The following is a 21,458-nucleotide window of genomic DNA, read 5'->3' on the forward strand; positions in this document are numbered from 1 at the left end:
TTAATTTTGAAGAGGAGCGATTTTTGTGTGTTTTGCTTGATTTTTTTTACCGGAAACGCAACCACAATTGATAAGAATGACTCACTTTGTATGTTTTTTATGCTTAAACGTTTCAGATAAAAAACATATAATAGTGCACCGATATATACACCGCACAAACAATGCATTCATGCCTATTCAAAATCAAGTTTAATGAGCTTGATAAAGGTGGAATAACACAATAGTGTTAATTAAGGCAGGTAATTTGGAAATAAGGCATGTGGAGTAAACATTTGGTGCTAAACTAATCATTTGAATTGTAATTTTTCAGGTACATAAGATGATGTTGACTGCAATTATTGAACTTCCTTCACACCTAGCTGTTTGTTACGGAAGATTACTAATTGGCACGAATAAATAAAATGATTCACTAAAAATGCACACCTACTTCAGGGTACACACCCACGATCTAAATTTTTTCTACAAAAAAAGATACAAAAAGTTATTGTTTTTTAAAGTAAAGTAATCGTTTATTTACACCAGTTTACACAAAAGAAGAGGTCATTGTATTTATTAGTCGTGGCAGGCAACCAGTTATACAAGCTTTGTGGGGGTTCTCTCAAATAAGATGTCTCCATATTCTGATTTTTATCACTATATCATTTCTGTTGATAGAAAAATTGTACAATTTACTTTTTTTGGTGACATTTCTAAATCAGATAAACATTAAAGAAGGAATATACAACATACGATAAGAACTAAAAATAGTATAAATTCACTGCAGTGGACTACTCGAAAAAAAGATAAATATGTGCAAGGTTTCATAACGGTAGAAAAAGAAAATGCTCGATAGAATGAAACAAAAAAAGACAAATACATACATAATGAAACAAAACAGCAGACTCCAAATAAGGGGTCTAGTAAAATATAAAAGTAAGATATAGAAGTTGCTTCAGGTGAATTAAAACACGGAATTTTTAAATACATATAAAATTATTTGGTAAAAAAACGCTCCAGTTCCGTATCTATAAATTAATTCACCGATAAAATAATTCACCAACAAAATAAATTATTGTCTTCTTTTTACTGCAGTCAAATTGTTTTTATTCGATTTGCTTCTTTTTCTGTCTTCTATCCTCTATACTTAGAGAATTCCTACATCTCTCTGTTTTTTGTTTCTATTCCTGCTTTTTGTGTTTTCTTTTTTTCTATTCTACATTATCTTTATATAATCTATTTTCTATTCTATGCTCTATTCACTATCCGAAACTGTATATTGGCAAGCATTTCTTTATTAATCTAAGGGGTTTCTCAAGCGAAATTTGCTCGTAATCCAGCGAGTTTCAGTTATTTAGAAAAAATCTTTAGGAATACATACAAAGAAAAAATTTCAAACGTGCTAATATATACTCAAAAAAAATTTTCTTTTTAGTTTTCTTCTATATAATAGAATGGCTCGGTATATCATTATTAAAGTATTAAACAATAAATGTTTACGAAAAAGTACAAATTTAACTCTTATTTTGTCTGTTAGGTGAATTTTTAAAACATTTTCTGCTTTGGTCGCATGTTTAAATTAGTACTGTTCTTAATCAAAGTATGTTTCTTTAAAAAAACATATTTTTTTGAGTAGCTGCGTATTACCATAATCTCAAAACCGCGATAAAATTGCATTATCAACCTTTCTGCTTGTCGATAAAATTCAATTAAATCGTTCTGTGTGAAAAACAACAGGACAGTAATAATACTAATAACTGGACACACTAATGAAGGTGTTGTAATGAGGGGAAGTTATTCAGTTTGAAAATATCACTCACGATTTTTTTACAATTTCGGTTCACTTATAGAAGAATAAGTGTTTAGCATAATCAGTTTTCCTGTTTATTTGTAGTTGCATTTGATAACCGTAGTAGAGATACAGTTGTGTGCATACATATATATTTCATAAAAAATAAAGTGGCAAGAAGAGGAAAGTCATTTGCGCTCGTTTTATTTCAGCTCGTTGATAGCAAAAATGAAACTGAAATACGCAGCGAAGTGTAACAATAAATTTCCTTGGCAATTTTGCCACTCAAATAAACAAACACAAAGAAAATACTATGCGATAGTAATAGAACCAGTGCGAGAAACTGAAACACGTGTGTCTTAACAAATAAAACACATCAAAATTGTCACAAAGAAAAAAATACGGTCAACTTCATGCTGTGGCAACTGGTTGGTTCTTTGTGCTTTAACACTTGCGTGCTTCGTAAATAGCAATGCAAATGTGGGTAACAGATTATAAATGTGTTATTCAGATGCAATGAAATTCAAATACGAGATATATCTCTTTTTGGGACACATTTTTTTGGGTAATAACCTGTTGGTTATATTATTACGCAGGTATTTACTACACAAGGTATCTGCCAGGTGTGTTCTATCGGCAGCGTTACTCATTAGTAGTACTATTAATATTTGTTGCTTTTGTTTCGCCTTAAAATAACTGCGCAACATTTTTAATTTCTTATTGTTTCCTAAAATAGGTGCAAAAATAATTTTGTTGAAAGATTGAGCTCGAAAGCATCTGTGCTTCTTTGCTAATTCACTGACAAGTGTTTTGTACTATATTAAGCCCAACAAGGTCAGGACAGTTCGTTTGCGGTGAAATGCACAACCACATGAAATAGTTTTGCCCTTTTTCGACAACTTCTTTATTTGTCTTCATACTCTAAACAAAGGAATTCTTTGCCACATAATCATGGCAACAATGTGTTTCTTTGCACAAACAATACATGATGCAACGGGGGTTATTTATTTTACTTACTTTTATGTCTAAAAACTATTACATCCGCACTTTTCTAAGCATGACGTAAATGCTAATCGTTTAGGTAACACACGGCTTGCAAACAATGAGGATAAATTAAATTTTAGTCGATAAATATTAACTAGTTAACGCCAAACCATGACCTGCGTTATTCAAAATAGGCAAATGTGGCTCTAATTCTCTCAAGACAAAAAGTATTTTCTACATTACAAACATTACACTTTCATGACGCTCACTTCGTTTGTGCCATTTCGTTTTAATTTTTTCAGTTATGAATTTTTTGTGTAAATGTCTTGAGCTCGAGTCTGGGTTGACTGGGTTTTTCCCCCAATATTATATTTTTCCAGAAAAACATTTTGAATGGTGATTTATTGGTGTCAAATGCTTCTTGGAGTTTAAATCGTAACCCGAAATTGAAATATGTAGAAAAAAGGGGACAATAAATAGTTTTTGATCGCCTTGTGTATTGTTGGTTGCATACTATGAGCAACATTCTGTATTATTAAAAATTGAATTACTTTTTTACTTTTTGCACAAAATGTGCTGTAGGGACGAAAGGATTGGGAACCTCTGACATGGTGCATAATCAAAGCAAACATCGATTTCAATTTGATTTTTTATTGTTACGTTTTGAATTCGATATAAATGGATAAAACGCATCTGTTGTACATTCCCATAAATAAAAGTAATTGTAAATTAAATAAATCCAGTTTCTAAGGATAATAATTCATAAAATAACATAAATAAAGTAGTTGTGGCAAAAACAGTCACACAATGACACGTTAAAACAAAGAGAATATAAAAATAAATAAAACGCTCAGTCGCCCTAAAGCTCTTATTCGATTTCTAACGGAAACTCCTCCACCTGTTCACACATGGAATTAAAGGCGGACGCCCACTTTTCATACTCTTGTTCCTAAAACAAATTCATTAAACCATAAATTTTAAAGTTATACCTTTGTACCTCTTCTTTAGTCATTTCATCTTTACGTTTCCTATGTTTCTTATTATCAATCTTCTTCTTCTTTGTGATGGTTTTATCGTCCTGTAACTGTCTCAACCCTTAATTTAATTTCCCAAAATTGCACAAACCTCACCTCTCGAAACTCCTGCGTGGGTTCAAAGTCTTCAAACAGCCGCACTTCACCACTTCGGCTCTCAACATCACTTAAACTCTCTTCACTTTCGTCATCACTTGACGGTAACTTTTCCACAATTCTAACTTTGCGCTTTCGCACGTATTTCTTGTCGTTCTCACACACAGAAAACCTGAACGGTTTCTGGTCACTGTTCCTGCCCGGCAAAGCCTCCTCAGTGCCCTCATCTTCAATCGAAGTAAACCCAAAGTTTGACACGTTATTTGCGCACACATTTTCGCTCCGTTCGCCCAAAATCCTCCGCTTAACTGTGTTAACTCTCTCAAACGTGGACCTGTTTTTCAGCGGACTGAGCTGGTCGTTGTCAAAGAGACTGCTCTGGGTGGTGTTAACATTTTCCTTGTCGTCGTTATTGGGAAAATAATCAGTGATGCTTTTCTGCGTTTTGCGGCTTTCTGGCTGTTTCCGCATTGGCGTGTTTTCAATCTCGTGGAATTTGTCCACAATGGTGTGGTCCAGGACCATTTCTTGGTTGATGCTAGGCAGGGCCGACTCTTTGAGGGTGATAAAGTGGGGGTTACGCCGAATGTTGACTTCGTTGAAACGCCACGGTGTTAAAACATTGACCATGGTGCTGTTGGCGTCAGGTCGCCCTTGCTTGAACAACGCGGGGCTGGCAAGGCTCAAGTTCAACTCGCAAGGGGGCTGCAGCTGGACGTCACTGAGAATATTTATTTTGGGGCTGTCGAGGTTTTCGTTCACGTCGAAATTGAAAAAATCATCGGTTATTGTTTCATGTTCAGGTCTTGCGATTTTTTGTAGTTTTTCGAGCGGGATTCGCTCCAATAGTACTACTGGAACCTTCTCCTTTTGCACCTTCTTTTCGGTTTTTTTGACGGTGTAGATACGTTTCCTAGCCCGCTTTTGTGCCCTTTTTTTGATGTTTCGTAAAATACCAGCGATCGTCTTGTTGTATTCGTCCAGACTTGAGTCCTCATCGCCCTTCTGTCTCCTCTTCTTCTTGTACTTTTCGCTGTCTGAGTCAAACTCGTACAGGTCTCCTTTGCGCTTCTTCGGCGTGTCTTTGAGCGGCTGCTTGTAAATGGGCACTTTAACCGGGTCAGTTGCCTCGGTTCGGGTCACTTCTAGACTGCTTTCGGCGTAGTTGACACTCTTCTTTTTCCTGGCTCTGGGCACAAGCGGGGTGTTAACACTTTTCTCGGGGCCCTTGGGCCGGGTCGCAGGCTTCGCACGAGCATTTTTCGCCGCTTTGGCCGGTTTTGTCGCGCTTTTCTTCGATCTGAGATTCATTTTAACCTCAACGGCTCAAACACAAACAAACTTGTCAAAACTTGAATCTGGTGGGTTTCGCTTTGGCACTAGTGTCAGTGTCAGTGTCAGCGATCGCGTCCTTTGTTTATTTATAATGGTAAAAAGTGTTTAGTTTGTGCAAAAATGCGCTGAGAATCGTCTAGAAGGGCAAAAACGGGCGCGATGGGGAGCTACGCGAAGGCGATTATGACCGGCTTCATATGCAGGCTGTGCTCGGAGCAGAAGAAAAAGGTCATACATTTGTACAGTGGCAAAGCTAGGAAACTGGCCTTAATGGAAAAAATTAAGCTGCTGCCCATCACAGTGAGTATGCTGGCGAGCTGTTGCGTTTTTCTCATTTGGGGCCCTAGATTGACAAGTACGATAATTTACCAAAGACAGTTTGTGAACAGTGTATCGAAAGGTTGGAGATTCAGTACAATCTCGTACTCAAAATAAAGAAGAGTAACGCGATCCAGCGCAGCCACAGGTTGTTCCACGTAAGTGTGCCGATTTTCGCCCGAAATCGATGTTCATGGGGGTTTTGCAGAGCAACGGGCGGTGTCCTGTGGAGTGCCCCCTGCACGGCATTCACGACCCGAACTGGGCCGGCTTAGATAGTGACGAGTTATGATTAGTTGGTGTAAATTAATGTACCGTAAGTTTTTGTGATTTTCTTTGAAATAAAACATTGTCAATAGCTTCGTCTTTAATTAAAATATATAATTTAACATACACTTATGATAGCAAAATGTACATTCTTTAAATATATCACAATAGATTATGATCCTAATTACAAAACACTTCTATCTCGAATAGTCTAGCTAGAGCACGTAAAAAACTTAAACGAAACAATCTGATTATGTAATCAAATGGACAGAAACGTGGTCTCATCGGTGATATTCTCAACTCCATTGAAAAGAAAATTGATTCAAACTGGAATTTGGAAATGAGGAACGTTTGTGCACCAAAATTAACAACTAGGATTAATTTCATAAGCGCGGAAGTTAATTATCTAAGTACATTTAAAAAGGCTCAATGTTACGTTAACTGAATACGCATCCTGGCTGAAACCCCACTGAGTCTCTTTAAAATGTCAGTCATTGGTTAAACGAAATTCAGAAGACTCGTCGAAAATCATCAATAACTTAACCTAATTTAGCCTATTGCCGAGAGAGATGGAATTGAAACAAAAATTTGCTACACAAGAAAACAAAAAATAACTATCTTCCGGTGAATCCCCGCCACATCGAAGCGAGGCTTTGCGCAGCGCTGGTGACAAGTCCCCCTGCCATGCTTGTGGCCTGCTGGGTGGTGATCATCTGCGCTGACTGCACCGGGGGCGTAACAGTCGAGACGTCGGGACAGGGAATATGGGGCACCTAAACAAAATTTACAAAAACCAAGCACCAAAAAGGGGATTATTACAGTTTCCCACTCCCGATGGAAGCTGTCACCCTCATCCGAATCCGTGTTGTCTCCACTGAACTCCAAGTCCCTGGTTAGGGGTTTCTCGAGCGATTCGGCTTTGTGGCCGTCGACCTCAAACGGGCCTTGTCTGAAAAACGTGTTTTAATTATTGTGTGAGGAAAACTGTTTTTTTTTTTCAAGGACACACCTTCCCAGATGCGGGTTGCTGGTGTCGATCAGCCTCAGGAGATTATGTACAGTTTCGCACGATTTCAGATACGACAGATCGATATTTTGCGAGAAGCACAAGTACAAAACGTTGGCGTTAAGTCGTGCCACTCGACGTGTGAACTGGGCTTCGTCCATGTAACTCCCGCAGAAGTCGCTGTAAACCATTCGATATGGCAGTCGGACGTTAAAATAAAATGCCAACACGTTGATAAGTTGAGCGGTGTAAGTAAGGGCCGCACTGATATTGTAAGCGGGGTTGTGTTCGACAAGGTCCGGGTTTGTGTTTACAGGAACGACGTCTTTGTTCTTCGAAACTAAAATAGACAATATATTTCTCTTATTATACGAAATTAATAAATTTAAATGTGACGTATCCCAACAAAATGTTATTCTTGTTCCCTCCCTTCCTCAAAAGAGCTTTCCAACGATAATACACTTCATGGGGTTATCTCTAATAGTTCCGGAGTTATTGCTCGATAAATATTCCGGATACCCAAAAAATCAAACATATGGACTTTTTTTGACTTTTAACAACTCTAGAGGGTTGTAAAGGCATATATAAATACAAAAAAGTATGATAGAACGAATTAAAAAAATAATTTTTTCACTTTCTTGAAGGAAAGTGTTTATTACTCAGGAAATTTTAGCAAAAAAAATCAAATTTTTAAATCTCGTGAAAAGTTCGTATAATACAGAAAATGAGCCGCTGAATTCAATGGAACAAACCGCATTGCTCTACGACTTTTAGTTTTTGAGTTATGAATTTTTTTGTTGGATAAAATTTTCCACTATGACAAATGGCTAAAATTTAGGCAAAAAATTTTAAATTTTTAATTCTTGTGAAAAATTGATATAATATGTAAAATGAGCCGTAGAATTCAATCGAACAAACCGCAATTCTCTACGACTTTTAGTTTTTTTTTTATGAATTTTTTTAGTGAAAAACTTTGATCGCCTCTGTAGCCGGAACCGTTGCCCGCAGCGGCTCCGGGTTTGGACGAAAAAATAGAGAAAATTAAGCGCTATCAGATGGTTTTTTGTTCGTTGCTCTAAGTCTTACAGTTTCCGAGAAAAACGCAAAAAAAGTTTCCATTTTCACTTTTTTTCTATTTTCAACCGCCAATTACGGCGAAACTATTAGAGTTATCGAGAAACGGAAAAATCGAGGAAAACCGAAATAAAAAACTCTACAAAATGGCATAGGACTCAAGGCGATATCTCGCAAAAAAATTTTTAATTTTCAAACACCGATTACGGCCAAACTAAAAGAGCTAGAAGAAAACGGTTTGTTCCATCGTAAAGAGCACATCAAAATCTATAAGATAGGATAAGTTTTATTCGATTCTGAGACACTTTTAAAATTGACCATTTTGTAGGGGGGGGTGTTAACTTTTTTTATTTTTTTTTATTTTTCCAATTACGACTAATTTATTTGAAAAAGTGCAACTGTTTTGATCCCCACCTATGCAAAATGATCCGGGGAATCGATTGGCATCGAAAAAATTGCCAAATTCCCAATAGTTTTTTAGTTATGAATTTTTTAAAATTTTACCAATTTTTGCATTTATCTACAATTTGCTCAAAAACTATTAGTCGGAGAACAATAATTTTTTTTGAAAAAAATAGATAATTCAAAGAGCTTTCCAACGATAGTACACTTCATGGGGTTATCTCTGATAGTTCCGGAGGTATTGCTCAACAAATGTTCCGGGTACCCAAAATCGACAAAAATTGCGACGAAATTTGAAAAAATCAAACATCAAAAAATCGAACATATGGACTTTTTTTGGACTTTTAACAACTCTAGAGAGTTGTAAAGGCATATATAAATACGAAAAAGTATGATAGAACTAATTTAAAAAAAAATTTTTTTCACTTTCTTGAAGGTTACTCAGGAAATTTTAGCAAAAAAAATCAAAATTTTAAATCTCGTGAAAAGTTGATTTAATACAGAAAATGAGCCGCTGAATTCACTGGAACAAACCGTTTTTTTACCAGGGCAGAAGATCTTCAGACTTTCACACATTTTTACTTTTATTTTTTTATTATGACTCTAACTTTATGTAACACATCTATCGAAATGTCCCTTCCGACATTAAGTTTTTTATTGTGAAATTATTAAACTATTTGTTTTCTTTTATTTACATTTTCTTCCCCTCGTATAAAAACCAACACAACGTTTTCTTGGCTATTTAACAAGTATTTTGTAATAATCTAGTATTATTTGCGATGTTTTGTTCGCCAATTTTTAGTGATAAAATAAATTGCGTTTTACCACTTCACTATCTTGTTATTTTGCATTTGTAACGACAATTTTAACTAATTAGGAAAAACAATCTTGCAATTGACTGACTCAATTGTGCAACTTTTCGCCACATTTTTTAAATAATAATGATAAAAGTACGCCAAATTACCCCAAATATTGTAGAGTGAGTAGTTCCCCGACCCAGGCAAGGTCGGTTCCACAATCGAATATTGCAGTTCACTCGAATCTGTTAAAAAATCGGCATATTCCCACCTATCCCTCACGTACATAGTCTGTGAGGCCTCAGCGATTGCACTAACCATATCCGACTCGGCCGATTCAACTTCCCTAAAAACCAGAATTAGCAAACCACAAAAACACCCAAACTGCGCACAATTTCGGCTCCACTTTCTTGATAGGAAACACGTATTTGAGTTGGTCGATCCTGAGCCTCACAAGCTTCATAATTTCGTGTCGTTTCCGCTCGAGCAGTTCTCGTTGCTTCTCCACTTTGTCCCTCTTGTCAGCAGCATACTGCTCGATCTGCGACACTTTCTGGTCGTATTTGATCAGCTTTTCCGAAGTCCTCTTCACCTCCTCTTTCAGCCTGTTTAGGTCGGAGATGTATTTGAGACGTTTCTGCTTTTTCTCCTCCACGGCAAGTTTAATAATCCGGTTCCTGTCCCTGCACTGCCTGATCTTGGAATGCTGCAAGCACACCTGAGCCCCGCAACCCCACAGCCAGCACAACACTCACCAACACATCAGCTTTCTGTCTCGACTCGAAGTGCTTGAGACACTTCTTCTCCAAGTTCTTCTTGTTGTCCTCGAGTTCCAGCAACTGCTTGCGCTTATCTAAGTAGCTGAAAGGCAGCGTTTTAGCTCCCGGTGGCCCCAAAGAAAGCTATATTTACCTCTCTGCGACCTGGTGTTTCGAGTGGTAGAAGAGGCCACTGTGGATGCAATCTTTGCAGTAAAACACCTTGCGGGAGTTGCAGCACAACAAGCACTTCTGTCTCGATAAACTCAGACGACTGCCACTGTCTATCGACGAGGAAATGTGGAAATCTTTGGGAGCAGTGCTACTTTCGTCTGAACTGCTGGTAGCCATAACAAAACTAATTTATTCATGCACGAGTCACTTCCAGCAACTTGTGATGCGCGAAATGGCTGTGGAAAGGGCCAGAGGCGAGGGAAAAATTACCGAAATTTTTAAACAAAATTAAGGGAAATTAACACCAAAATCGCGTTTGTTTAGTGTTTAACAAAACAAAAATTTTCGACACCTGTCAAAACAGCGCGCCAAATTCGAATCCGCGCACCTTGCCACATACAGTAGAACGTCGACGAACTGGCCATTTAACGTAAAAAATATACAGATATCCATACTCATTTCAAAAAAACTTAACTGTTGGATAGTTTTTTAATGGAGTGGGAGGGTTGGGCAATGAAAGAGCGTGATACTTAAATAATTTAATCATAATTATTAGAGTATTCTCAATTATCTGAAATATACAGCACACATTCTGATTTATACACATGATATAGGTAGTTAAAAAATAGAATTTCAACGAATTTCTTGAATGGCTGTACAGAGATAACGCAATGATATGATGAGAAGTACCGTTGCTAATAAATGTTTGCACAGATCGCGAAAAGTAAAGAAAACAAACAACTACAAACATTTATTATTTTTAAAATTGGTAGAGAGGATGGCCACATACACTTGAATAGCTAAACGTACGCAACGTGGCACCTCTAGTTTAAAATAGTAATTACAAATTTTACATTATTATCCTATAAGGAAAAACGCTGATGAAACATGAGCTTTGTGCATAACATACAAAACTTCACTACTTACGAAATATACAAAAAACAGGATCACTTTTGCAGTATATTGGTAACTAATAAAAGAAATGTTAGGCCCTAGTTTTAGAGGAATAACAAGCAATTACAAAACCGTTCGTGTTGTTGTTAATGAATAAAAGTACAAGGGCTGCAATAAAATTATAATTATTTTAATATTACGAATTCCTATGCCAATCAAGCTTATCCTTTTAAATAAATAAAACAGCAATAGCCTAAAATTAACCTCAACACCTGAAAGTGCGCTCCAAATTTAGTTGAAAGGGTCCAAATCCTGCAATAAACTTCACATTTTAGTTTTCAGTCCAGCTCAAGTCACCCAATATTATTTCAGAAAAAGCAAGCATTTTTCAAACCACAGTTTAATTCACCGCATTAAACTGTGACTGGAAAATGAACAAAGCAAGTGACGCACTAATTATATCACAAATTTATCTCACATATCCTAACACACGACGATATTTTATTACATTTAGGATGGATTAAGTTCAGAAGAATTTATTTACACATGGGGCCATGGTCTCAATTCCTTTAAAACCCACAAGTCCATGGCATCTCTTCTCATAAAAAAATATTTTTCATTTTCTATAAATACATGAGTCTATTTACCTAGGAAAATCTACTCCAAAAATCTCATCTAGTGATCTACGGAGTCAAGCGTGTGAAAATTTCTTGAACGCATGTCGTGCATAAATTAATTCTAGAGTGCTTTGACTATTCAAGAAATTTACAAAGCACTCTTGAGCACGTGTTTTTTGGACTCACTATACGTTTAAATATAGAGTACAGTAAATTACTGCTCAATAGTCTAAATCTACTGTTTTTATGCAATAATTAAGCACAGTTTTCATTTAGGGGAAATATTGCGAAATATCGTCAGATTACAACGTAAAAACTTGGTGATTTGTTACTGGAAGTTCAGTTTGAGAAGGAGAAAATTAGTGTATTACAAGTCATCATATCACTCATTTTCTCCTACAACAAAATGTGTAGTGTCATCAGATGATTAATAAAGTAATCTGACATTATTTTACAAAAATGCGAAATAATGTCCAATCATGTATGAGTTATCTTGGCTACAAACGTAAAAATTGTGCAATTAATACACAATGAGATAAATATTACGTATCAAGTAATCCTGTGAAATTTTTGGCGTTTATTAAACAGAAGGTCATAACAAACGTCACTAAAACGTTGTTTGTGATGGCCAACTGAGCCACCAAATCAATTAAATGAAGCTAAACGAAGTGAAAATCCAAACAAGCGCCCTCTGCATATAACGCAAACAGCCTGATGGTTGAAAATTTAATGATGAATTTAAAACGCAATACAATTCAGTCATCCAAAAAGATATATTTACATCGTATTATTGATACAAAAAACTACAACCTACAACATAACTTACAGTTTCAGCTAGATCCGGACACAGTTCTTTGAAAATTTTCTCAATCAGTGTACGTCTGAAACAAACATTGCCCACTGTTAAAGACTGCAACTGAAGGAATGTACTTACTTTGCAGCTAGTCCACCACCTGGAGGAAACCCTTCAATGTTGAGTGATGCAAGCTTATGCAGCACCGTGGAGAATTCAGTGATTTCGTTTTGTTCCACAATTTCTGTAAACAAAGAAAAAAATAAAACCAATAAAACACGTGCTTGGTAAAACAGTCGTTTATTCAAACAAACCATATTACAATGGCACATAAAACAGCAACAAACAGAACGAGTCAAGGCGAAAACAAGCCAGAATAATTATTTATCAACAAATGTGGAATGGGCCAAGCCGAAGCTTGGATATCGTCAATTTTGATCGAAGAAGTTAAGGATGCTGCGATTAAAATTATTGCTTTGAGTTAAATCACGATTTTAGGTCAGTCTTCACCTTAACTTCTTGTAATGGCCAATGTTACACAACAAAATTACGAATTTGTTAATGACACAAAACAATCAGGAAGACATAATTTTCAGATAACTAAGTGTATCATTATAGGAAAATGTCACAGAGAGTAACTATATAAAAAGTGTTTGTTTTTTTTTTGTAAAAGACTAGAGAGAATTTATTTCCTTAGGACTAGGGTGATTGTAAAGCTAAAATTGTCGGGAGATCACAAAGAGAATTCAGAGATCTCAAAGTTAAATCCAACTGGCTTTCTACAAGGTTGAATATATGCAATTCAAAAAGACAAACAATCCCAGCCACTCCACGAAAAACACAAATTATTACGTTATTACCCGTATTTTAAGTTCGCAATTTGGCAACTTTTATTTAACTTGAATCAATTCCAGTGGCATTTAAACTGGTCATTTTTATTTTGTCACTCTTTAAACATTTCAATAAACCACCGATTAAATCTTCATCTATAACAGCAATAGAATTAGAGTGCTATAAACATGGAAAAACTGTTACAACTATGCATAAGATCAGTAGTTAAAACCAAAGCCAGTGGATAGAATAAAGCAGAAAATAGAAATCAGAGTTACTATTTTGAACAAAATCATGTCCAATTAAAAAAAAAATTATGTTAAAAATAATAATTATTATTAAGACGCAGGTTTTTTGTCAAAATTTTAGCCATTTGGTAATAATTGAGAAGGAAAGCGCTTTTGATTGCGTATCGTAACTTTTTTATCAGAACGTTTTTGTTAATTTTGGTCCACACTTTTACCTCCTAACGTATTTTATTTTAACACCCTGTTCATACACAACCAACTGACTGAAAAACGGCATTTAGCGATAATTTTCGCGACAATTTTAACATGAGTTCAAAATTGTAATATTAATTTCTACTGTATAATGTTCTTTATTATATCCACTGGCTTTTTTTATATGGCACTATTTAGTTTTACCACAGAATTTGTAACTAACATCCATCTTACATTTTTCTAAAATATACTATTTTTGACTAGATAATTTGACTTTGCCAAAATATTACTTTTGTAGGCATAAAGTCATAAGACATTGATCAATTTTTTTTAATAAAGGTCACAACCAAAAATAGCTTGCAGTGTATATTATTGGACCACAACCTTTTTTTATTTAGAGTTTTTTAAACTACTAACGGTAATGAAACACAAAAAGGTGTCACTGTGTAAACAGTTGATTGTTTATGCATATAACTCATCCTTAAAGTGAGTTTTAAAGACCTCTGCATTCCTCATAATTATTAAAAATAATACATTGTATTTATAGTGTAAACTATGAACACATACATCGTGGTAAAATTTATTCCTAATTAAATGTAAGTGTTAACAAGGAATCTACTATGCTTGTGATTTTGAAGGAAATCGAGTGATTATACATCATTTGGACTTGAACTATTTAAAACTTATCAGCTATGGTATGTTTTATGGATTGTATAATGACTGTTAATACTGAGGATCACTAATAATTGTAAAAATAAAATGAGCAATGAGGAATCTAATACTGAAATAATCACAACTTGATGAAAAAGGAGGGCAGTTATATTATTTGGTTCAGTGTGAGTCTTTCGTAAAATCTTTGTAAATCGCAAACGAAAAATCAACAATTAAAAACCAACATAAAAAGCACAGCTATAAATGTTAAATAATAAAAAAAAATACTAAGTTCAGGCATTGACTAGAGAGTTAACATTGTTTTAAGATCACTTGATAGGAAAAGAAAAAGCAACGTTAAATACCCTGACAAGAGAGAAAATTAAAACAACCTTTTATACGCCTTTCCAGAGTCGCATCGAATTCCTTTTCGGCATCGATTGCTTCCTGAGTGGGGGTCGGAGCGCCAGGAAACACAACTAACACAATACTCATGTTATCGCGGCTACCCTGCAACAAAACCACCATTAAAACCCCCCAATAAACCCCCAAGCAAATATCAAGATTAAGTCTAAACTGCTTTTAAGTACCCCTACAGTCAACTGTAAACTGGTTGAAACAAAAAAAAATTACGATCAATTGGAAATTACAGGAAGAAAACAACAAATATTTATAAAAAGATAAAAAACGAAGAAATTTAATTATTACATTTTTAAGGCCTTACTAAAAACCCGCTATAACACTTAAACTAGTAAATAGTAGTGTTTAAATACAAACTTACGAAACTTATTTTTCTCAGAATGTATAGAATGTCTACTAATTTTTTCGGGAACAAAAAATCGACAGATTTTGTATCTCGTTCTTAATAAATTATTTAACAAAAGTTTTGAGAATTTTTTAAAGAAAGAAAAATTTCCAGCCGCGAGATGGAGTTTTCCATAACATTTCATATTTTTCAAAGAAGAAAAAAATCTATTAACTAATTTTTCTATTGGAAAAACTGGCCTGTCTTAATAAAAAACGTGTACGCCTAAAAAAAGTTATACCTTAATAAAAATTGAATGAATGAACATTAGATTTCCAAAGAAGATAAAGTTCATTTATCAGGGAAAAAAAGCTGCACATTATTAAATACTTTCATATTTCGTAAAAAATCAGTTAAAACTTAGCAAATCAAAAATAAATCACCCATGATTTTATGAGATTTTGTCACTTCTCAAGTGTTTTTATTTTGAAATTTTTACGTTTAAATGTAAAGAAGACAATAAAGTTTTTTTAGTTTTAATTATTTTACTTCAAAATACTTCAAGATATAAGAACAGTCAAGGCATATGGAAAAACTAGTAAAATTTCGTACAAAAAAATAACTTATTATTTGTAACAAAAGTGAATTAGATAGACAAGAGAAAAATGCCAAAGAAAACATTTTAAGTTTAAAATCCCTCTCTTAATTCAATAATTACATCTTAAAGGTGTTGATAACTCGAGATAATTTGCCAAGAGAGAGAAAAATGCTCGAACAAGTTTATTTTTGGGCTTTTTTTACAGCTCTGAAGACTCTGAAGTTCTTGTAATGTATCATCCATTTTTTCAAATGTTCTAAATTTTGTGGTTTATTAAAAAAACAGAACAAATATGCATTTGTTTTGCGACAAAAAATTACTTTTAAAAAGAAGTTAATAAATAAGATTAGTTCCATTATTTTTTGATGAAATAACAAAATTTTATGATTTTTGTTAATACGAAAATTTACGTTGTTTAAACCGATACAAAATTTAATACATAGTTGGCTTCAATAGATCAAAATAACTAAAAATATAGAAGTTTCAATTAAAAAAAAAAAAATGTTGACAATACTTAAAAATCAAAAAGTAGAGATTTTTTCAAAAAGAAAATTGACCAAAACCAAAATTTTTGTATTTTTAATAGTTACTTCTTTCATATTTTATATTCACGAAATCAATTTTAAATGATTTTTTCCTCAAAACTTTTGTTTGCTACAACATCAGCATGCAAAAAGCTCACTCACTTTGTTCAAACACGTATCGATAACTTGACTGGTAACTTCCTGTAAATTATCGGTGACTAAAAGGCGATTATGTATATACTGGCAGAGATCCTCGTTGCTCATCACGTCCCAAATTCCATCGCAAGCCAACACCAGAAACTCATCCTCTTTATCATCTCTATCCCTGACGAAGATTTCCGGTTCGGGCGAAACCAACTGCTCACAGGGCCCCCTTCCTTCGACATTTTTGTACTCGTAATCGCCTAGAGCCCTCGATACGGCCAAACTTCCGTTCACTCTCTGGATCATAACATTGCCTCCTGCTTTAACAATGCGCTCCCTTTCCGAAGGCAACCCGGGCTTGTGGTCTTGTGTGGTGAAAACGGGGCTGCCACCGCGACATAAAACGGCGCGGGAATCCCCGCAATTCGCTACATAGATAAGTCTAGGTGAAACGAATGCACAGACGGCCGTTGTGCCGCTCTTGTCTTCGCCGGACGTCATTTCAGGTAACGAGCGCATTTTATTATCTAACTCTAGAAAACCGTTGTGGATGCCTTTCATCACGTCCTTTTGGAACTCCTCCGTTTGCATGATGGCGTCGAGGAGGTGCTCGGCGCAGTGGGCTGACACCTTGGCAAATTAGAGCAACGTTAAGACGCAAAACAGTTACGGGTTGATAACAAAACAATTTGCTAATTGGTTGGTTTTTTCGGTTATTTATCGCGCGGGTCATGACCCAAACAAACGAGATTGCACCGATTTCAGCCTGAAATAAATTCTCAATTCCCGTTTTAAAATTGAAAAATTAACTTCATTACGAAAGTTTACTTTATTATAGAATATTTGGAAAGTACATATAAACTTTAGCAATAATCTAGAGTCGGATCTAGACATAACTGAAAACTTCGCTGCATAAAGGGGGAAATAACAAAATAAATTCCCTTCTTCAAAAATTATAAAGTACAATTCTTTTACGATTTTTTTTAACCATTCCAATTCAATAAAAATGGCAGGACCGCATTTTCTCTCAAATTTATTTCTATTGCATTAAAAAAAAACAACTAAACTAAAATCGGTCCGTAAAAACGCGCCTTAGGACAATTTAATTCACAATAATATGGAGAGTTTTTTGTAAAATCTTGCTAAATCTGGTTGTAAAATCACTATTTTGGGCCATAAATGAAATTATTTTGCTGTAACGCAACAATTTCGTTAAAAATAAGACAAAAAATAATCGAATAAAATAAACAATTGTGTTATTTTTGTTTTTTTTTCTCCAAGGAAACACGTTTTTCAGACTGATTTTCAACTATATTTTATGAAATTTAATAAAAAAAAGCAAATGGTGTTATTTTATAAACATAAACAGCAAAAATTACGTATTATTTGTAGAATTTATAAATACAAAAATAGTCAAATTAAGTCAAATAGTTTACATAGCAAGTGGTGAAATGAGTTTTCAAGATAATAAAAACCGTATTAAACAAAACACAGTTTTTACACGTTTTACGAAGTTCAATTAGGCACAATTATTTTGATAAATTTCGTCAAAAAAACCAAACATTTATTGGATAGTGACAAAAGAAATTCAACTGTGTTAAAAGTTCCTATGACAAAAAATTGTTAGTCTTATTTACCGAGATACAGATATTCAAAGGTTAAGTTTTTGTCACTTCAGATCATTTTTTTAACTTAGGTAAACAGATACCTGGGTATAAAACATTTAAGAAACGAACAAATTCGACAATAAATTAAATCCAATAGTAATGGAAACAAAATAGCAACAATTAAGACGGTTTGCTAGGAAAAAAGTTGGTCTGATAATTTTTAAGCAATTTTTCTTTCCATATCAAATAAATTTCATTATTATTATGCAAGTAGTAGTGTATTTTACTTGGATATTTTTGATATTTTCTGTTAATTAGTTAAATTTTTTATTAAGTAATTTCATCGTTTAAAAAAGGGCAAGTTTACACCTCGTTATAGGGCTTTTGTTATTTTATTAGGCTGAAGATTGTTCGATCTCTTGAATTTCATTTTTCAACCTTTTTAACTTTGACAATAAACTTGTGGTATTTGACGTAAGTTTTTCTTCAATTTTCAGTATTTTTATTTAATCAATGGTTTGTTTTAAATTTCGCTTCGTCCTCGGATTATCTAATTCAACTCTCTAGTAAACCAAAGTTTTTACTTTATTTCTTATCATTTTTGTTCAAAAAATTCTTCTTCTTGACCTATAACACGAGTATTATTGTTGACACCAATAAATTATATTTTAATAAATAGTAAAACGTAGACAACTGATTTAAAATAAAAAGCAACGGTGATCCAAAATTACATTTAAAAAACGCAACATAAAGTCCAATTCTATTAACTTTTTCCTACTTTTGTTAAAAATTACGTAACTTTGCTGAAGCAAACTTTATGCAGTATTAAACAGCTCAAATGTGCTTAAAATAAAGTACATACATTAACACTAAATGTCGCTTATAAATTATTAAAACAACATCGTCTGGTCTTGACACATGATTAGTCATTTGTTTACGCGCGCAAAAACGAAAAAATCGTCTTTTTAACACTTCTGTTAACATTAACATTTTGCTACAACTTTAAAATTCCACCAATTTAAATTGTGGGCTTTCATGTCACTAAGAAACGGTATAACAGTTTTTACACTTGGATCCAAAAAAAGTGAAAAATTTGCAGAAATAAACATTTTTCCCACCACTTAAATTTGAACAGTATGTATTTGTTCCTAATTCTGTTTTTACACGAAAATAAACAGCAATCTCAACTGACTCTCTGATTTTCGCCCGACAAATTGCTAAATCTAATTGCGATAAGATATTTTTGTTGTCATTTCAATGTTTACCTTTTATCGACATAAATAGGACCTAACAAATAACTTGTCTAACTTTTAAAAACATTTTCTTTGCAACACAAAAAAAAACTCTACATAGCCAAAGTATGTTTAATAGTAACATAAAAGTAAAATGTCAGTTATAGTAATTAGTCATTTGTTTTATTAAAAGTAGTGTAACTGAACGTTATCGTAAAGGAACTTTATGATACAATAAAATAATGTTCCATACTTACTTTTATAGTTTTGTGTAGATATACACTACACTGTTTATAAACAATAGTGGAAATGCAACAAGATTCTTAATAGTTTGTATAAAAAATAAAGTAATTTTCTCGAAAAGTTGGCGGTGACGTAACCCAACCTCAAAGTTTTCGAGATAAAAACCAAGCTGTTGTTATTAGCAAGGAAATTAACAGAATTACGTAAATTGGAAGTATTTCGCACTTTGCTTGTTTTACTTTGTGGGGGCCGGGCTGTGGGCCCGGAAGCTTTACCTTGGCCCCAGCATGGCCATCGAAAACGGCGAAGTAAGACCAGTCTTTGAGGGCGTCCCCCAGGTTCGTCTTGGCCATGTGTGCGTCCTCCATCTCGACCCTCCAGCCCTGCATGCTGGCGACCCCATAGCGCAGCCCGTTGCCTTCTCCACACTCTTGGAATTTATCTGTCTTTGGCTTGTCAAGAAATGCTCCCATTCTTTGTATATAATTGGTTGTGTAAGATTTGTCAACGGCGCTCCATCTTACATCGACTCCACGTGCTGCAATCAATAAGTCTTCGTTAAAAATTTTTCAAATCTATCGTGTTTACGTGCAAAATTTTGACACTACAAACGATGTAAACAGACGCTATTTCGAAACGAACAATCGCTTGCTAAACGCACTTACATTACTTTCCCCACGAAATCATCGCTTCGATTCCCTGCTCATTTACATAACAAAATCTCATGCTTTTTTAATAAACACACAACAATAAATTATAAAAATGGCGAATTTAAAAGACGTTACGCGTGCGCTTTGCTAAAAATAGAACTTCAAATGACGTAATTTTGCACCAATCGCAGGCAAGCGAAAAATAGACCACGGTTTGAAGCCCAGGCCACAGATGGCACAACAATCCCCAATTTTACCCATTTTTCCATTATTTCAATTTTAACAAATACTGTTTTTTTTATCTACGTGTCGTAGTTTTCTTTTTTTCTTCTTGTAATTTTTTATATTGCCCTTTTTACAAAAAAAAAATTGTATTGTTGGTTGCATAACAGTGACCCCAATGGAAAACCGATTCACTTTTTTTGTCAATTTTTCCATTTCCTGAAGGGAGAAATGTATTATTTTTTTACCACAGAATAAGATGAATCTTGGTCAAGACATTAAACAAAAGTTTTTCCAGTTTTTTGTGTTCTAGCCGTTCTAGCTAACAATGCAGCTTGGATTCTTGAACACAAAAATTGGCAAATTACCTAATTATTTAACATTAGATAATAAATAAATGATACTTTTGGTTATAAACGCTTTTTACATACCAAAACAACAACATCACGACACGTATAAAATGTATAAATATGTCAATCATTTTTTACTTTTTTTTTAAATCCTTGTACATAGAGTTATGTACTTTACAATCTACAAAAAACATTTGCTGTTATGATATTACGTTGTATTTTTCTGTTAAACCACTAACATATGCCTTTATTATTTTTTTTTATTCATAAATTTTACGTACGTATTTAAAGCTCTAACTAAAAATAAATCGCGATAAAGGATTTTAGACTCCCAGAAAACTAGTTTTTTGTTTATTTGAATAAAAGAATAATTGAAATTAAGCGCAAAACCCCCAACAAAAAAGTAATTGTAGTCTGAGCTTTTGACCTCTTGAAAACTCAAATTTTTGGAGTTGCGCCAAATATTTGAGGAAGCCAACTTTATTAAACTTACAATAAGTGTGACAACAATTTAAAACCGGTGGCGAGTTTCGTGAATGTTAATGAATTTATTTGTAATTTTAAGACTTGTTTTTGCATTAAAAGTTGCGAGACAATAGACAAGGGCTTCAATTTTCAGCATAGATTTGGCTGAAGTGAGGCATTTCATAAATCCCTGTTGTCAGTCATTGGGTGCCAAGACAGGCTAGCGTGGGCCACCTGTCTGCAAATCCATCGAAAATCCGAATAAAAATAAAACACAATATGAATAATCGTGGCCTAGTTTACTCGAACGGGGCATTTTGCGTCAAACTAAAGCTTTTCCTAGGAAAATCTATCCAGCAACGCGCGCACATCTATATTATGATTTCCGGGATCAAGGATAACAGTTCAAGGCAACCACTGTGCATGCATTAAATTGAAGCCA

The 21,458-nt window shown here is 34.3% G+C and overlaps 4 protein-coding genes across 6 annotated transcripts; 1 reads left to right on the forward strand and 3 right to left on the reverse strand.

The window, feature by feature from the left end:
* Positions 1–3,384: 3,384 nt before the first annotated feature.
* On the reverse strand, positions 3,385–5,190 carry LOC103314302 (uncharacterized). The gene is made up of 3 exons (XM_008199950.3): positions 3,880–5,190; positions 3,747–3,833; positions 3,385–3,698 (listed from the first exon to the last, which is right to left on the reverse strand). The coding sequence occupies exons 1-3, from the start codon at positions 5,188–5,190 to the stop codon at positions 3,618–3,620; spliced, it is 1,479 nt and encodes a 492-aa protein (XP_008198172.2). The 3' UTR covers positions 3,385–3,617.
* Positions 5,191–5,373: 183 nt separating this feature from the next.
* LOC655305 (uncharacterized protein) lies at positions 5,374–5,890 on the forward strand. The gene is made up of 3 exons (XM_961833.4): positions 5,374–5,514; positions 5,562–5,690; positions 5,741–5,890. Exons 1-3 carry the CDS (start codon positions 5,374–5,376, stop codon positions 5,822–5,824), a joined length of 354 nt encoding a protein of 117 aa, XP_966926.1. The 3' UTR covers positions 5,825–5,890.
* On the reverse strand, positions 5,882–10,382 carry Atg14 (Autophagy-related 14). The gene is made up of 7 exons (XM_064355728.1): positions 9,991–10,382; positions 9,834–9,939; positions 9,471–9,784; positions 9,246–9,424; positions 6,809–7,145; positions 6,619–6,748; positions 5,882–6,572 (listed from the first exon to the last, which is right to left on the reverse strand). Exons 1-7 carry the CDS (start codon positions 10,185–10,187, stop codon positions 6,414–6,416), a joined length of 1,422 nt encoding a protein of 473 aa, XP_064211798.1. The 5' UTR covers positions 10,188–10,382; the 3' UTR covers positions 5,882–6,413.
* Positions 10,383–10,536: 154 nt separating this feature from the next.
* On the reverse strand, positions 10,537–20,154 carry alph (alphabet). 3 transcript variants are annotated; one of them, XM_961488.4, is made up of 7 exons: positions 19,995–20,154; positions 19,605–19,867; positions 16,266–16,877; positions 14,629–14,746; positions 12,456–12,558; positions 12,348–12,402; positions 10,537–11,216 (listed from the first exon to the last, which is right to left on the reverse strand). In XM_961488.4, the coding sequence occupies exons 2-7, from the start codon at positions 19,800–19,802 to the stop codon at positions 11,196–11,198; spliced, it is 1,107 nt and encodes a 368-aa protein (XP_966581.1). In that variant the 5' UTR covers positions 19,803–19,867; positions 19,995–20,154; the 3' UTR covers positions 10,537–11,195. The 3 variants fall into 3 exon arrangements, with proteins under 3 accessions (XP_966581.1, XP_015836984.1, XP_064211473.1); XM_015981498.2 differs by having other exon boundaries at positions 19,918–20,124; XM_064355403.1 differs by lacking the exon at positions 19,995–20,154 and adding an exon at positions 19,922–19,939.
* Between the last annotated feature and the right edge of the window lie 1,304 nt (positions 20,155–21,458).

Source organism: Tribolium castaneum, chromosome 3, assembly GCF_031307605.1.
Source record: "Tribolium castaneum strain GA2 chromosome 3, icTriCast1.1, whole genome shotgun sequence".
NCBI classification, from domain to species: Eukaryota; Metazoa; Arthropoda; class Insecta; order Coleoptera; family Tenebrionidae; genus Tribolium; species Tribolium castaneum.

Coding starts and splice junctions, on each gene's coding strand:
- LOC103314302 (XM_008199950.3), bottom strand. CDS start 5,190: ATGAATCTCAGATCGAAGAAAAGCGCGACAAAACCGGCCAAAGCGGCG. Junction 3,834..3,879: donor CCACGCAGGAGTTTCGAGAG/GTGAGGTTTGTG, acceptor GGGTTGAGACAG/TTACAGGACGATAAAACCAT. Junction 3,699..3,746: donor ATGAAATGACTAAAGAAGAG/GTACAAAGGTAT, acceptor AATTTGTTTTAG/GAACAAGAGTATGAAAAGTG.
- LOC655305 (XM_961833.4), top strand. CDS start 5,374: ATGGGGAGCTACGCGAAGGCGATTATGACCGGCTTCATATGCAGGCTG. Junction 5,515..5,561: donor TTAAGCTGCTGCCCATCACA/GTGAGTATGCTG, acceptor TTGGGGCCCTAG/ATTGACAAGTACGATAATTT. Junction 5,691..5,740: donor GCAGCCACAGGTTGTTCCAC/GTAAGTGTGCCG, acceptor GGGGTTTTGCAG/AGCAACGGGCGGTGTCCTGT.
- Atg14 (XM_064355728.1), bottom strand. CDS start 10,187: ATGGCTACCAGCAGTTCAGACGAAAGTAGCACTGCTCCCAAAGATTTC. Junction 9,425..9,470: donor AAGAAAGTGGAGCCGAAATT/GTGCGCAGTTTG, acceptor TCTGGTTTTTAG/GGAAGTTGAATCGGCCGAGT. Junction 7,146..9,245: donor CTCACTCTACAATATTTGGG/GTAATTTGGCGT, acceptor TGTCTATTTTAG/TTTCGAAGAACAAAGACGTC.
- alph (XM_961488.4), bottom strand. CDS start 19,802: ATGGGAGCATTTCTTGACAAGCCAAAGACAGATAAATTCCAAGAGTGT. Junction 16,878..19,604: donor ATGGCCATGCTGGGGCCAAG/GTAAAGCTTCCG, acceptor TAATTTGCCAAG/GTGTCAGCCCACTGCGCCGA. Junction 14,747..16,265: donor TCGATACGTGTTTGAACAAA/GTGAGTGAGCTT, acceptor GTTTTGTTGCAG/GGTAGCCGCGATAACATGAG.